A 17,770-nucleotide genomic window follows, 5' to 3' on the forward strand; every position below is an offset into this window, starting at 1 on the left:
CCACGTTGGAGCAGGGGTAAAGTGATGAAAATACTCTAAATATATTATACATTTAAACTGATAATGATGATAACTGATAATGCCCCATCCACAGCAGTACATTGTTTAGCTTCTGTATATGCCCTCCAGCTGCCTCCCCAAACTGGGCAATGCAGACATCTTCTGTATGTAATAGACAGACTACGGAAAAGCACCGCACATAACCCCACTTCAAAAAATCCGAACTATCCCTTTAAGCCTTTAAAGACCGCATGATTATTGTATACTTTTTTTTGTATCATAATCCCCCACACAGTTGATTTCACTTACGTAGCCTGATTAGTGCTCTTCTCATGACTGTGTGGATCTGTACCAGCGGTGCTTGTTTGAGGCCTCCATCAGGACAGGACACCCTGACAATTACCATATTAATGCTATTAGTTTCGAGTTTGGTGACATTGCATGAAACCAAGCATTACACTCAGGACATTTTTTCACAATGGGAACAGCACACAAGTGTTACTGATAACGTCATTCAACTGTCCCAGTATGCTGTGACTTTACAATTACACAACATACACTGCAACAGCTTCAGTGTAGCGTCTTTATACAGCTTCATAAATATTACAACACTGAATAAATATTACATTTTCATGTGTTATAATAAAAACTTTATGATAATGCAGGTTAGGTGAACCTGCAACTTTGAATTGCCTGTGGGTGTAAAAAAGTCTAAGGGTGCACCTCAAGTCTCTTAAATTGCATCCATATTGCAGTCAGTTGTGTCTTCGTCACTACCACCGGAGACATGTGGAAAGACATAAGAAAATCATAGAAGGAGCAAGGAAACAAGGAAAAGTGTTTTTAAAGAAATGAGTCCTTTCCTCCAAAGTGCTGTGAAGCAATGTCTGTTTCTGATCACAGCTGGATGCTGTAGAGACTTTTGATGGAGTTTTTGTTTCTGTACACATGAGCACTGTGCTAATACTAATAGAGGCACAAAGTTATCAGTGGCAGAGCAGCAGTTATTTCTGTTTAACAAACACCTGCACATGAATAACAACCTGCAGTCTGTATTTATGATATTGTGTTTCGCTCAGAGGCACAGAATGCGTTTACATTATTTATTCATTATTTGCTTCTGTTTTTTGTTTTTTTTATACTGATTGTGAATTCATCATTTAATAACCCAGAATATGAATATGGTGTCTTCTCAACACTGGAAATAATTTATTAGGCTAAATGTTTCTGGGAAAATTGAAATTATGCAGCTCATCATACTGGACGCTCGGGAATTATCAGTCCCGCATGTGACTGAATGGTAATGATAATTAATGTAAAAAGTGTGCCTTGCTGACAGACAGACTCTCTCTGACATTAATTGTTTCCATAATGAAAGTTAATGAGGGAAATAATATATTACAAAAAGAAAAATATCTCTAATAAATGGAGAAAGTTGTTTGCAGTCCTTTTTTTCTGATTTTTAACTTGGCGGCGAACTGGTAAACATCTCGGGAGTAATACTCTTGAGGTTAATCTGTTAACTGACTTCACTCTGGTATGAAACTCCAGCATTGTTGTGATGAATCAGATCGGTCCGATCAGCTGCAGTGTCCAATCAATAACTGACAGGTAAAAGACTTCCATGGCTGCTCTCTTGTACCTTCACTCATGGCTCCTCGCTTCTCGAGCAGAAATAAGAGCTTTTAGAGGGTCTTCAAGATCAGACCAGAGCGAGAAAATATCAAATAAGAGACTTGGGATGCACCCTGAATCTGCTGGTCTGTCTCTTCGATTTAGTCCTGTGATGGACAGGTAACTAATCAGGATGTACGCCGCCTCGCCACCTCGCCACCTCACCACCTCGCCACCTCACCACCTCGCTGCCTCACACCCAACACATGCAGGGATAGGCTGCATCTTTCCCACAACCTTGAACAGAATAAGCAACTTAGAAAATAGATGGATGAATAACTTTGGATTTCTGTATTATAAATAATCCATCTCTGGATTATATATGTTATTTGAACACTAAATGGAGTCCCTAACTGTGTTATTAGCACTCTAAAAGCCAACACACACCAAATGGACATAAAAAAAAACAGTGCTGGCGATGGACGGCTGTTGTGTCGCATCATGTTGCATGTATGTCGGCCAGACAGTTGTGCTCGGATATGCCGCAAAGACTACAGCCAACGGGCGACTTGTATGTACATTCTGCGCTTGTGTGAGAGGAAATAACTCTCCATACCAGCAGGCGGCAGTAGTTTGTATTCGACGTTCAAAAAGAGAAGCCAGAGGACCGACAGGACAGATTTAAAATGCAGGTCAGCAAGTTAGCACATTAACAACACAACCTGATGTTGATAGAACAAATGATATTTACTGTGTGTTTACAATAACGTTTCAATGGCTAAAAATGTAATCTCATCTAATATAACAAGTCTGTTTCGATTTCACGCCCTCCTGACTTAAGCTGTTTGTTTTCTTTTTATAACAAGCATTTCTGTTCTTGTGCACTGAGCTGAACAACCAATCAGAGTGTTTTCACAGATAAACTCTGCCGGCCCTGAAACAATCAACATGCTGAATAGAGCCAAAAAATAAAGCATACAAGGGCCGACTAGCCACGATGTGGGACACACCACAAAAACTGTTTCGACAGACGCTGACTGACGGCCCGACATTGACTGACGGCTGACCGTTAGCTTGGTGTGTCAGGGACATAACACACTTGATTCACTGCAATGAAGGTTTTCAAAAGCTTCACTGTGGAAAACTGTAGTGCCGACAAGCAAGATATGAACAAAGTGAAGAAATATCACAGGCATTTTAAGAGTCCTCACCTCATTATACCTTGAAACATGATTTGCTATTTCATGTAATGGTATAGATATATAGACATACTTGTCATAACACTTTCTGTTACTCAGCCTAGCTCCGTCAAAAGTGCTTCCCAGCAACCCCAAAGCCATCAGACACACAGTAGTCTCACAGTTTCATTCTGTAGCCACCAAATTTACTTCGGGTGCACACCCTGAACTGTCAAACTCCTGCACAATGAAATAAATTCAGCTCCATTTTAAGTCTAAGTTTGTGACATTTTGTGAAGGTGTTGGAAGAGAGGTGATTTTTCTCGAAAATGTCTGTTATTGCCCTAAAGGTGTGCTCTGATATTTTGGTTTGACCTTCAGCGTGTTGTGCTAAAATCACTGCCAGTCGTCATTGTGACGGTCCCTTTGGTTGGTTTCTTTGCTGTGTCTGTGCTTTCCCCATTCCAGACTGCAGACCTGGGTCCAGCAGTCAGTCTGGTGTATGCAGACCTCATCACCATAATTCTTTGCTTTGAGCGTTTTGTTTCCCTTTTCCTTGTTTTTACACCACGACACCCAGATAGCACATTTTCACTCATCCACTCACCACACTACTGACTCTAGAAAGTTCTCCTGTTTATGTGTGACTTGTTTTGATTACTTTTTTTTGGTTAATACATTACTTATTTTTTTAGTTTACCTGTCTGTTTCCCACTTTTGTGTCCAACTTTAGAGCCAGGCTGTGACAACAACATTATAAATATTCAGCGAGGGATTTTTTTAAAAGGATGTGATGCTCACTGTGTGATGAGCTAACTATTGTTTTCTTGCAGAATGAGAGAGAACAGATAATGACGACCAACTTGTGGCTATTTCAGGTACAATACAATCTTTTCAAATGCCCATACAGTGTTCAATATGCAGTGTATACAGTATGTTGATGGTTTTTAAACGCTCTCCCTGCAGGAGTGGAATGACTACAGGCTGAGATGGGACCCAGAAAAGTACGAAGGCATAAAGAAACTACGAATACCATCCAAACATATCTGGCTCCCTGATATAGTGCTCTACAACAAGTAAGTATGAGCACGTCATCACACCAAACAAAAGACCAGTTTGACATTTAGGTAATGTAGTTCTATTACTAAATTCAAGTAAAAATGCTACTACATTTACAGTTTGTATGTGTGTGTGTGTGTGTGTGTGTGTTAGCCTCACATTCATGGATTACAGTATGGTAATAATGGATTTACAGTACATTCATTCTTCAGTATTAAGAGGTTTTCCAGCATCACCAACAGAGCGTTACAAGCAGAAGATCTGCTGCTAAAATAAGCACGTCTTTAAATAGGGATTTTGTAATTAAAATGTTCTGCATTCTCTCTCTTCTAAGCCTGTTTTTTTTTTTTTTGCTGAGGTGGAGGGGATTAGTAAGTGCTTAATCAATGTCTGCTTTAGTATCGCTTCAGACGATCACTGGGGAGAGTGTAGATTTGTCAGATTATTATCACTGCAACTAACACAGAGAGAAAGAGAAAGAGAGAGAGAGCGCTACAGTGCTTCCTCAAAGTTAGATGACTTCAAGTATGCCTAATTTTAAACTTAGGTTGGTAGAAATCTTAAAAAGGCAAAAAAGCAAAACAAACAAACAAACAAAAAAACGCAGAATTTGAAATTACACCCTCATTCTGCAGCTCTCCCCTCTCTGTCATGAGCCCCTCACATCAGACAACCACAGATATATGCACATGATTCATACAGTAACCCATTGTTCATAAAGTGATTTATTTCCTTGCCGCACTCTTTTTCTTTTTGTTTATCAGACGACAAATGAGACAAGAATTAGCTAACTAGCCACCCCACGCTCCCTGCGCCTCACCCTAAAGCTGTGGACTGCTTCCCTGTGAGGATAGTGGGCAGCAGCTTGGGAGACAGATCTTTGGTTGCTGGTGGTATTGGCTCAAATTTGGTCAGTGGCAGTGCAAAGCCTTCAGCGCCAGGTGTCACAGCAGGCTGGTGGCCATGTGGCAGTGCTAGGTCTAACCTGTGTAACAGCAGCAACAGAAAGTTTGCTGATCCAACAGGGAGCTAACCGGTCCCCCAGAGATGGGGTTTGTGCCAGCCGGTTTCAGGTTGCTGCTACCACTGACTGGAGGTCCATATCTGGAGCTGCTGCCAACTCCCACCCATATGAGGTGGTTTGTAGCATCGTGGAGTGGGTTGGAGGAAACACTGTGATTTAAGGCTCTTGCTAATGTCAGCTACATAAACGTAAACTTGAAGCTGCAGCTGTGAGCAGAAGGTTAGCAGAAGGCAAAAGTATTAACAACATTTGTTCTCCATTTCAGAAGCACTTTGCCAGTATTGACGTGTTTTGTTTTGGTTTATTGTCAGACCCTTTTTTAGACTCTCTTTTTTGAGAAGTCAGTCATCCTTTTTTGGGTTGCTTTGCAGTGTAGGCAGTTGGTGCCAATGTTGCAATAGTAACTTTCTGCAGGATTCTCCATTGAATCATACTTTTACCATCTGAGGTGACGTTCACGAACATCTTCATTGTAGAACAATCATTAGGAACACCTCTCTGAAATGACCTGTGACTGGCCAGAGTCTCTCGTCACAGTGTGGATTTTCAAGAGTCTGAAAAAGTGCACAGAGGAGGTGCAGAAGCCTGTTTCTTTCTCAGACCACTACAGTATTCTCAAAGTTTAAATGGGATTTTTGCACTTGAATGCCAAAGTCAAACTGCCTTCCCCATCTGAAAGTGTTAATTGTAATTGTAGACTCTGAATCCATACTGTCTAATTTTACACCTCACCTACGACCTCTTCACAGTGCTGATGGCGTGTACGAGGTTTCCTTCTATTGCAATGCTGTGGTCTCCAACACAGGAGACATCTTCTGGCTTCCCCCGGCCATCTACAAGTCGGCCTGCGCCATCGAGGTGCAGAACTTCCCCTTCGACCAGCAGAACTGCACCCTCAAGTTCCGCTCCTGGACCTACGACCACACAGAAGTGGATCTAATCCTCACGAGCGACTTTGCCAGCCGTGACGACTTCACTCCAAGCGGAGAGTGGGACATCGTCTCGCTCCCAGCTCGCAAAAACGAGGACCCCAATGACATCACCTACTTGGATATCACCTATGACTTTGTGATCAAGAGGAAGCCGCTGTTTTACACCATTAATCTGATCATTCCGTGTGTGCTGATCACGTCGCTGGCCATCCTGGTGTTCTACCTGCCGTCGGATTGCGGGGAGAAGATGACGCTTTGCATCTCAGTGCTGCTGGCGCTCACTGTGTTCCTGCTGCTGATATCCAAGATAGTTCCACCCACCTCTCTCGCTGTGCCACTCATAGGTCAGTCAAATCTATGTGTTTATGTGGACGTGTACGTAGTTAGAAGTCTGAACCATAACCTACAGATGAGTCATGCATTATTGATAAGTCAAAATCTTTGCTAAGTTATGATAAACAATTCCTGTGTGTTACTTTTTTCAAATCCTCATTGCTACATGAAAATAGTCTCTCATAGCCAGACTTATCTCCACACTTGTTTTAGGGCTGTTGTGAAACAACAGCCTATGAGAAAGCAGCCTATATGGTAAAATGTCTTAAAATGTTTTATGTGGTGTCTTCTTTTGAAGGGATTTAGCCATTTTAATGCCTGAGCTCGCCTACCCATGTGCAAATATTTCACTAAAACAAATTTCTTCAGACACTATTTTACGAGAGCACTGTTGCTGAATCCTGCTTTGTTAAAAGAAAAACAAACAACCCATAGCATTTTTTCCACTTTGGGTCCAGACACACCAAGTGGATGGTCAATCCGTTGGTCAATGTTTGCCTGTCTGTGAGTGTCTTTGATAAATTCCTCAAATTCTCAAATTGTGCTTGTACAACAGAGGCCTTTATTTGAAAAGGGATTATGTTAGCGACAGACCTTTATTTCTAATTTTCCCTGATTTGTCAACACATTCTCACTCCAATGCTTGGTCAGTGGCCGTACATGTCAAAATATGATGCTTTAGGTATCACTCAAGTGTCATTTTTGGATGCTCAGGGATGAAGTGTCAATTTGCACTCATTACATACATTGCTTTTCAAAATAAACTGAGGATTTCACAGTAAATGTATAGTTTCCGCTTGTTAAATACACAGTCCATCTTTAGGCTTCTTCTCTTAGCGTAAGCAGCAGAAAGATGTGGTTGGATTCCAAAATAAAATACATAATGGTTTTCCTAAAATAAGTGTTTGCTGATGAGGTTACCTGACAAATGTCACTCACATAGTAAACTACACATACCAGCACGTTATGTTGTCAGTAAAATAACAAACAGTAGTTTACCAGATGAAAGTCCGGAGTCTGTTTGACCCATTCACCTCCACTCCCACCTGCCCTATGCAGCCTTTCTCGCTCTTCACTTTCTTGACTTTATGCTGCTGACCGCTGCGTCTCATACCGCCACCAAAGGGTAATTTGTTGCATTGGTATCTGATGGAATTTGTGACGTGAAAACATACTGATGTGGAGCAACATGTCCATTTTGGACATGTTGCCAGCAATTATTTGAGATGCAGCCTTATTCAAAAACCAAGTAACTATTAACTCACTGAGAGCAGTGTGACTAAAGGCAGCAGCAATATTATCTGTTAATGATGCCATCTCGTCTTTTCTCTCTTTAAGGTAAATACTTGATGTTCACGATGGTGCTGGTCACTTTCTCCATCGTGACCACCGTGTGTGTCCTCAACGTGCATCACCGCTCCCCATCCACCCACCACATGCCCGACTGGGTCAAACGCCTTTTCTTAGTTCGCCTCCCCAACTTCCTCCTCATGAGGCGTCCGGGCTCCTCCAACGTCCGCGATAAACTCCGCAGGAAGTACACCAACCCGAGCACCGTGGGGAAAAACAATTTCCAGAGCAGCACAGACAAGAGGCAGTACTCCAACATCAGACTCGGTGGGATCCGAACAGACGCAGACTCTTTCTACGTCAATGAGGACTTGGCACACAAGTTTTGCTGGAAGGTGGACGACATCCCAGATGGGGGTGGAGGGTTTTCAGACTTCCGGAGGCGTTTGGCTGTTCAGTGGGATGCAGATGTGGAGGAGGCAGTGGATGGAGTAAGGTACATCGCTGAACACATGAAGACAGAAGACGACGATGAAGGGGTGAGAGATAAAGCCGTGGTTAAAAGAATGAATGAGTGCTGATGAGCAGGAAGGGATAGGATCAGTGGATAAAAGACTGAGTCATTTTCTTTGTTTATGTGACATGCACACAAAGTGTCCAACCTTTATGAGTTTACAAGACACCTAAGTTGCAGTGGTCCAACATTTCATTACTTTTCAGTTATTTCACGTTGCAGTCTAAAACAAGATATTCTGCTTTCTCTAGAATATATAATTGGACAGAATGAGAGAAGAAGAGACCTATGAGAGCAAATTATTGAAATGAATGATGACAAGGATGCAACAGGGAGCAAAAATATTTGTACAAAAAAGAGGTTGTAAAGGCCAAATGGAATATGCCATGTCTTTAATAATTCAGTATTTGCTTATGTCTTTCTGTTTCGTTATTCCAACCTGTCAATCATCTATTATTTCCTCTGAAAATTTCCAATAACCTCATAAAACCCTGCACATACTCTCTTACAAACACAAACCCGAACCCCAGAATTGTGGCTCTGGGCTTGTAAACTTCCACCAAACTCCCACACTTAATAAATATTACAAAAAAGTTTTGCAGCTCTAATTGCTCTTGGCAACTTTAATCTAGCTGCCTCTCTTCCTATCAGCAGCTGCAGCGCAGTTAAAATTATACCCTGATATGCATTTGGTGTCCTCAGCGGTTCATAGACACAGCGGCAGTTAAAAAAAGAAGCTAATTCAATTAGTGCCTCTGATCACTACTAGTAAGCTTTAAGATTTAGCTCCATGAGTCGGTTAAAAAACCCCTCGCTGGCGTACTTTATTGTCTTAAACTGATTTGTATTAAAATGAGAACCCAATAAAAGTGGATTAAATATGCAACCAATGGTAGATATGATATGCTAGATATGATATTGTGCCAAAAAGTGATGGCAAAACTACATGTATTGGGCAAAAACATCAGCATTGATCCTTGTACAAGACATGGAAATAAAGTAGCCTGTTTTTTCTTGCATTACATTGTAGTGCTGGTTAGTCTTAGAATTATAAGTACACCGTTAAAAGAGAATTGTTAACCAACTTATAATAATTACTTCAATCAGAAAACACATAAATGATTTTTTTCAAATAAGGTCATTAAGTTCCATTAACACAACTGAGGGAATTTAATTCATTTATTTGTTACTAATTAAAGTAATTATTTTAACTTGGTTAACAGTACTTTGCTGGTTAGATTTCACTGTATTTGTTTTGTGCTGTTTATTTGTAGCTTTTCAGCTTCATATCTCCACCGGCTGTAGATGAGATTCATTCACTCATTTGCACTTTAAAAAGAAACGAATTGTTTTAACTTAAAAAAAAAACAGTTAGTGTCCGGGCTTCCTAAAAATTTAAGTTGACTGAATCTGAGGAGACAAGTTGAAGTGGCAGTCCAGAAACGTATCCTTTTCTAAGTTTAAAAAATAAAACAAGAGAAAATTATTTTAGGATGAGGACTAACTGATGTGTTTATGTAATCTATAACACCACAAACTAATATAGTAAAATAATGACATGCTCCGTGACTTTTGAAGTAATGCTAGATACAACTACAGTCAGCGAGCTAGTTATCAGACATGCTGACGATTACAGTTGACGTTAGAGCAGAAAAACATTTTAACCCATTCCTTACACTTGTCTTGTATTTGTAGTTATGGAAAGCCTAAAAGAACACTTTGCAAACTCTTGAAAAGCAGAGCGTCGTTTTAACTTCAGCCCTACGTATCTGGCACAGTGGTGCAGCGATAAGAACTGTCGCCTCACAGTGAGAGGGTTTTCGGTTTGAACTATGCACGATATTATGGGCATGTCAGTGGTATCGGCAGATATTGGCTTTAAAATGAAATATTGGAATCAGCCAACATGCTTATTTCGGCCAATATGACAAACTGCAACCGTCTCTCATCTCCACGCCAGCCATGGAGCAAAGCAGAGTCGGTGTGGTGCAGCTTTACGCATCTATTCGAGCCCTCTGACTCTGGGTGCATTCGTAAATCCAATCTGATGCTCTGCACGAAAATGAGAGAGCTGTTGTTTGAAGCTTTGGAGCGTTCGGTTTCTCCAAGAATTTACAAACGGTTAAGTTCATTACACATTCACTCTGTTTGGCACTTTCCTGCTCCCCAGACAGAGTGCCCAGAGTGAAACTCCCAGAGTGCAGTGCTCTGGATAACCGAACACCAGTACACTTCAACAGCACTCCAAATTTACGAACAGCCCAGTTTGTGCCATTGTACGCTCCGGCACTCAGAGCGAGTGTTTAGGAACGCACCGTTTCGGAAGGAGCGTCGAGGGAATTCAGTTTGGCATGTGAAATTAGCATCAACTGACAGCTGACTTTGAATTTTTGATTAGCTTTATCCATATTATCTAATATCATTTGGGGATAACAATCCCCAAATCAACCCAGCTTAAGCGCACTGTGAAAAAACCAAAATAATAATTTTTCAAATTTGGATTGAGGCTAATGTCTGATAATTTTTTTTACAATTTTTATTGTGCATGTAAGACCCTAAATTATGTATTAAGAGAGTTTTGAGGGATTTGGGTTCCCAGAGGCTTTAAACAATCCTCACAGAGCTCATGTTGTGAGTGAAAGAGGTAAAACAGTGTTTTAGGTCTGTTCCTACACACAAACTCTATAATCATGATGTAATCAGTCTTAAACACCTGTGGTAATCTAACCTTGTTGGTCTGGTTTCAGATCATAGAAGACTGGAAGTACGTAGCCATGGTGATAGACCGTCTGTTCCTGTGGATCTTCATCCTGGTGTGTGTGGTGGGAACTCTGGGGCTCTTCATGCAGCCGCTGTTCCAGAGCTACAACACACCCACTGCTGATGACACAGAGTGAGTCACTACACACTCATTAAAACACTCATTTAAATACATGACAAATTTTAGCTCAGCAAAGATTGTCAGTTAAATTTCTAAAATATAAAAGAAAGAAGTGTTTTCTGTATTCCCGAGAAATGACTCGACCCCATTCCTCTACACAGAGATGCTCTGCATTTCCGTTTTATTTGATTTTAACTGATGACATTCGAAGTTTATGAGTACTATGCCATATTTTTCTTCTTTTCTGTTGTGCTTCTGTCTTTGTTCAGCCCATCACTATGGCGTAAAGATATGGAAAACAAAACGCTCTGATTTAGAGTGGCTTTGAATTCTCACAAACTGGGCATTTATTAAAATGTGATTCTGCTTATTGGTTCCTGAATTTAAATTCTCACCCTGCAAAATATCCTCAGTACTTTCAACATCGGTGCCTGCTGGTGAGGAGAGTTATTTCCGCTCATGCAGCTGCAGAACGTTCATGCTAGTTCGCCATCGGCTGTTATCTTGCTGTGTTCAAAAGCAACTTTTTGTTTAAGACATAGTGTTTATGGCAGCCTGAATCTGATGGACGTTTCTTTGTTTTAATCACAGTAATTAATGAAAATCAGTATTGCTATACAAAATCAGACCTGATAACGTTTACATCATAGCCAGCCCTATGGTAGTTGTTTCTGCTCATGCTAACTTCTTAAATATTTCTCCTCATTTCAAACGAACCACATGATTTTATGGAGTACACTCTTCATTCATAGTTCCATTTACTTTTTGTGTTTTTTTTCCTGCAGGTACGGAGATTTCTAGGATTTTTGTGACATGAAAAAAAAGGAGAATAATTAATACTCATGGAAACTATAACTGTGACGCTGCACCTGGCTCTGATTTGTCCAATATATAACCGGTCTGGTCAGTGCAGCCAGATGCATTGGTTCTGTTTGCAAAACTGGACCTCAAACAAACAGAATCATACTTGGACACTTTTTCTATGCATGACTTCTGTTTTTAGCAGACGATGCCTCCATCTAACCTCACCATCATCACAGGCGTGGTGGTCTTGATATACTTTTTATGATCAAATTTGTGAAATCAGATGACGTTATCATGGAGCCAAGATGCCCGTGCAGTGCACAACATTCAAGACTGATGCTGGCTGGTTTTCTCAATGTAAAGATCAACCCCAAACCACAAAGCTGGTGAAAAATTCTGTTAATTTGTTGTCTTTGTTTCATGTTGAACTGGCTGTGCCACTGATGGATCAGTTGAAGCTCTTCATAGACTCAATGTGCAATAGAGGCACGAAGGTTCATTACACATAATAGTTACTATAAGACCACAAGGTCTGCTCTCCTCTGCAGCACTATTGATGTGCAAAATAAGACATTATAAGACATTATACCAATTGTTCATGTTGGCACAGTACAATGGACCATAATTTCTCCTCTCTCAAACCAAGCTCTATTGTAACAACGCAAGGACAATTGGTCCCATTCACATTTTCTCTTCATGAAAAAATTAATGCATCGTCACTCGCTCGGTCCTTTTCATGTTCTGCCTCAGAGCTTTGTGCCTCATCTCAACCATCCACCTCCCCAGCAGTGTTGTAATTTTAATGCATTGTCTTATTTTAAAGAATGTGCATCTCCACTCGCTTTCTCTTTCTGTCTTTCTCCCACTTGTTTGGTTCTTTTCTTATTTTCTATGTGTGCAGTATCACCTCTCACTTGTAGCATCACCAAGGTTACATACAGTATTATCAGTAGCTGTGACACCGACTGTAGTCTATTACATGTTGAATAAAAATCTCTGGATTTTAAGTGTTTGGTCAGTGCTGTTCCCTCATTCAAATATTACTCAGTGTCTACATCTTGTCACTTAAAGGACCATACCAATGGTTTTTGTACAGTCAGACCAGTAAATCCTGTGTGCATAAACATTGCTTTACTGACAATCATGCAACTGATGCTGTCATTTTTAAAATGCTTCCAGGGGCCCATTGGTTTCCCTTAATTTTAGTATACTAGCAAAATCAACTTGCACAGACTTGAAACCTGCTCAACAGAACTAATGCATCGTAATTAAAAATGTTGTACATCTTGAATGGTTTTCATTAAAGGGATACTGAGCCAATTTTCAATCAGGTCTGTGTCACTGCGGCGACAGCAGCGTTGGAAACTCTGTGAACTTTTGCCTTGATCAAAAATCCACCAGATTCACATCATCTGACAGATTTCAGTTGGCAGATGGGCAGAAAGCTCTGGGAGCTGCTGGCATGGAGGGGCACCTTTACACCAAACACTTTCTCCCCACTGTGGAAATGCAGACCTGGTTGAAAATCAGCAAACTATCCCTTAAAATTAAATCACACCTCTGCAGTGGACATAAGCCCAGTTTGTTTTCTTAGCAGAATTATAACTATCATACTTTTAAATGTGTGCAGTGGACTGTAAGGTGGCTGTATCATGTAAACATTTGAAAATGTAAGCTTTTCTAGCAAATATTCCAAAAGTCAAAATATGGCTGCATGCTATTGAAAATGACTGGCTCTAACAGACGTGCATAGATTTGACTTAAACATGACAATCCACAGATATGGTTCTTTAAGTTTGTATGATTTTTTTTTACTTTTATTTGGCATATAACAAGATCAATTGGGAAAATGTACTTTTTCATTTTGTTATTTCATTTATTCTTGATTTGTAGCCAAAAACATGTTTTTGTGAGGTCACAGTGAGCTTTGACTATAATTCAAACAGTTCATTTTGAGTCGAGGCGTACATTTGTGCCAAATTTAAGGAAATTCCCTAAATGAGTTGTTTAGATATTGTGTTCATGTAACTGAATAAAAATAATTCACATTTTTGTGTCAACACAGAAAAAAACAGGAAAAATTCATAATGACTGAATAAATTGACTTAATGTCAAATGTCTCTTTCTGCAAGTCTCAGTATTTATATTTTATAATTTTTCCGTACATTTTAAAGGATGGTATGCGACCAGGGTGAAAACAGATCAGAGTCATCATATCAAAAACAGAAAACAATTCAGCAGAAGTTCTGCACTTAAGGATAAATATAGTTGAACCACTCTCTCAGTAAGATAAATGTGGAGAAACTATTAGTGGAAGAGAAATAACTGTATTGCTTTTGTGGACGGGATAACTGACAGTGTTAAAAGACTCGGCTGAGTCCTGACAGGACGGCATTAAAATGAGGTGTTGAGCAGTCAGAGGGGGCAGACAGGGTTGGCAGAAAGTTGTGCAAGTATTTTTACATTTCTCAAAAGTTGGTATAATGACACTAATGTGTCATTTGTGATGTGTTTTATCTGGATGACCTCAACATTTTGAACCTTTCCCAAACTTGTTTTAATCATGTGATGATCAAACATCAGAAGACAAGCTGTTCTGTGTGTTTTGTGAGTGTGCGAGGTCTTATGAATGCTCTAAAATACAATGTGCATTTGTCCTGTTTAAAAATTGATTAATGTTTGTCTGTGTTTTTTGGTGAGTTAACACACACACACATTTGAAATAAAACCCCTTTTAAGGCTTCACTCTGGTCAGTGGATCTATCTGAAGTGGAAAAAGGTTGAATCCACATGCAGGGTCACAGTCTGTTAATGGACATTCTGGTTATTGTGCGTCTTGGTGTGTACGAGAAAGCCTCCGTCCTCAGTCTGACACAAGAGGAAATGTGCTCGCCAGCACTAATGCGCTTTTGTTCCATTGGAGGCATGTGTGTGTGTGTCTGTGTGTGTGTGTATCTGTGTGTTTGAGAGTGCATGTGCCCAAATTTGCCATCGGCCAACGAAGAGGTAAAACCAGGTGAAAATAACATCACCTTCCAACTGTCAGCAGCCTCTGAAGACAGAGCACGGTGCTGTTACTTTTTTATGTACTACCACTGGATGAACACGCAGACACGTAATAGACTATGATAAGATTTAACCGGCACAAATTCTTTATCTCAGCAGAAGTGAAGCACTGATTCCTGAAGTCAGCATGTCAGCAAAACACTGAACCTTCTGCAATGGTGGACAGCTATCGACAGAACGTGTATTTACTGAGCCCTCTCTGGTTTGTGTGTGTGCGTGTGTGTGTGTGAGTGTGTGTGATAGTTACCAGGTGCCCCAACCTGTCAATACAAGGTTGACTGGAGCATAAAGGTGACAGATGTGACCCTGGTGTGTCTGGGGGAAAAGGCAGGAGAGGACAAGCCGGCCAGCTGTCAAACTATAGATTTAATGTTGTTCTGTGCAACTTAGCTTATACATGAACGGTACATTACAGAGGGGCTGTAAATGCGACGCCCTTGACTTTGCATATGTTATTTGACCCATACATGGAACAAAAAAGGGAGAAGAATATGGTTTATATAATACACTTTGAATATACAGGTACATATATAACTAAATAATTCATAAGAAAACATGTTAAAATCTGATGTGTAATTCACATGAGAAGAATATTGTTGCTTGCAGCTGCTTGACTGTCATTCTGTATTGTTTTAAGTCTAAACCCTCAACTATGCATAATGTCAAGCCTTTATAACATTTAAATGGTCAATCTATATAAAAATTCAACCTCTGTACAGCTGTCACAAAAGCAGCTATAGACTTAAACTGTTTTTTATTATTAAGCTGTAAACATGTTGATTTCTGCTGTAAAGTTGAACTCTTACAGTCAGCTGTAAAACCTGCGTCGTAATTGAAAGTACATAGAAATTAAACAAGTAGTCCACACAGGAGGCTAAATGAATAAAATGTTCAAATAGTTAGCTACTTTTAAAGGTAGACTACTATTTCTTCTTTACTAAAAGTAAAGAAGAAATAGTAATTTATTAAGAAATAAATCCTAAAACTGGATGAAATAGATATAGATAGATTAAACAGTTAAAAGGAATCGAAAAGTAAAGGTTAAATGGTTTCATTTCATACAAAATTTATTTTCATTTTGTTTGATGCCAAACTAACTCCAACAAAGAGCTGACGTGAGAGTCATTTCTCTTCCGATTTCTGAATGGTGTCACCGTTTTTCACAGTGCAGCACTTTTCCAGGACACTGCTCTTTAACTGATCTCTTTCCATCTCTCCTTTTCATGCTACTCTACCTCTCACCTCACCCATCTGATCTCTGCTGCAGCGTTAATTTAAGTGAACCCAGCTTTTCAGATCAGCAGTTTTTGTCCAACACACACGTGTACACACTGAGCATTTTGTCCATTTGTTAAGGTACAGTAACCGTGGTAACTGGAGTGCAGTTATCACTTTTTTAACGGCCATTAGTCCCAGGGAATATCCAGTATGCTGTCACGCAATAACACAAAATCCCCTCAGATTATAATGATTTGCTCCGAAGTATGCCCTAACTGTAGAAAACATTTATGAAAACTTCATATCAATACAAACAAGAAAATGACTTTAAAAAGTGCTGAAAATACGAAAAAGAAATCTGTATTTATTTTATATCATTTTCTGTGACATAATTGTAAATATAAAAACATTATAATTATAAATGTAGTTTAATGTTAGTATTAGTATTAGTAGTAATAAACAGTAGTTTTTCCCAACTGTTATTTTAACTTTTAACATATCTTCTTTTTTTCATTCAGACCACCACTTAAGTCTTTGAAACCAGCAAATTGAGAGCAAATTGGTATTTAACAAACAACTTTAAAAGACAAAGCCCAAAACATTTGCAAAAAAATTTCAAAAAAAGAAAAAAGGTTACAAGAAAATTATCTAAAATTTTAAAAATCAAAAAAAGATTTAGAATAAATAAATAAACAAGAAAATGAACTTCAAAAGGTGCTTAAATAGTTTGAAGAAGATGTATGTTTATTATAATAATTAAATACAAAAATGTTATAAAAATAGTTTTCTTTCTTTTAGATCGTCTTTTAATAATCCTCTCATTTTTTGGGTGTATATATATATATATATATTAACATCATTTTCCTGTCACCTTTTACCAATTTCTTGTAATTTGTGGTCCGTCATTGCCATTTTTTCCCATGTTTTTCAAAGAACTCGAACCATTTTTCTTATTTTTTTGAATGCAGCACAACAAAACTGATGTCAATCCAGGTTTCAAAGGGTTAATGGAAATTCTGCAGTGGAAATAATCTCTTTTTTTCCCCTTCATCTCATTTATCAATGCCTCAAACCGTTTAACAACCATCAGATTTACATTCTTATGCCCTGTGATGTTTGCCACTGTTAAGAGATCACTGTGGATAATCTGGCTCCGCGCGTTGCTTAAGTTTCCTACAGTTGCTCTCCTAAATATGGAGGGTTTGTCAGACACCCCTGCAGTCATCCAGAGGGCTTGTTCTGCTCCGTCTACCCGCGCTGGAGCCTGAGGGGGGAAACACTACAGCTCCTTCACACACACTCCACCAAACCTGGACACGTGCCAGGCTCCATCTCTGTGGCCCATTCCTCTTTTCTCTTCCCTTTATTACCCTCCTTCCCCTCATCCTTATCCTCCTCCTCCTCTCTATTTCTTCTCTTCCACTCCCCTTACTCCCCCCGCCCCCTTTCTCTGTCTGTTGTAAATTGCGTGTGGAGAAACGGGAACTAAAAATACGCCAGTGATAAACCCAATTATCTGTCCTTCTTCACACTACACGCCCAAATAGCTGAGAACATGGGACAGGCTGAGTGCCAGATACCAGCCTTCACTGAGGGTCCCTGTGCGTTTGTGAGTCCTCACCTGAGAGAAATCATTTCACATCTTCAACTGACTGTCGCCACCTGCGTGAAACCACAGACAAACTGACTACAGCACCATGGGTGGAATATGAGACAGCGGGCCCCGGGCACAGATACGCAAAGGAAGCCATCACCTCAAGACACACAGACTTTGTGGTGGTTTTGTGTCCCTTTGTGATCATTTTATGTCTCCTTGTGGCTGTTCTGTGTCTTCTCGAAGTAATTTTTAGGCCTTTT

At 39.8% G+C, this 17,770-nt stretch overlaps 1 protein-coding gene across 1 annotated transcript in view; it reads left to right on the forward strand.

The window, feature by feature from the left end:
* LOC121941603 (neuronal acetylcholine receptor subunit beta-2-like) overlaps nt 1-17,770 on the forward strand; it is a 45,174-nt gene that overhangs the window by 6,737 nt on the left and 20,667 nt on the right. The window contains exons 3-7 of the mRNA XM_042484430.1: nt 3,626-3,670; nt 3,759-3,868; nt 5,625-6,151; nt 7,479-7,969; nt 10,692-10,837. Of these exons, the coding sequence (XP_042340364.1) occupies nt 3,626-3,670; nt 3,759-3,868; nt 5,625-6,151; nt 7,479-7,969; nt 10,692-10,837 (1,319 nt within the window). The remainder of the gene's footprint in view (nt 1-3,625; nt 3,671-3,758; nt 3,869-5,624; nt 6,152-7,478; nt 7,970-10,691; nt 10,838-17,770) is intronic.

Source organism: Plectropomus leopardus, chromosome 4, assembly GCF_008729295.1.
Source record: "Plectropomus leopardus isolate mb chromosome 4, YSFRI_Pleo_2.0, whole genome shotgun sequence".
Taxonomy (NCBI): Eukaryota; Metazoa; Chordata; class Actinopteri; order Perciformes; family Serranidae; genus Plectropomus; species Plectropomus leopardus.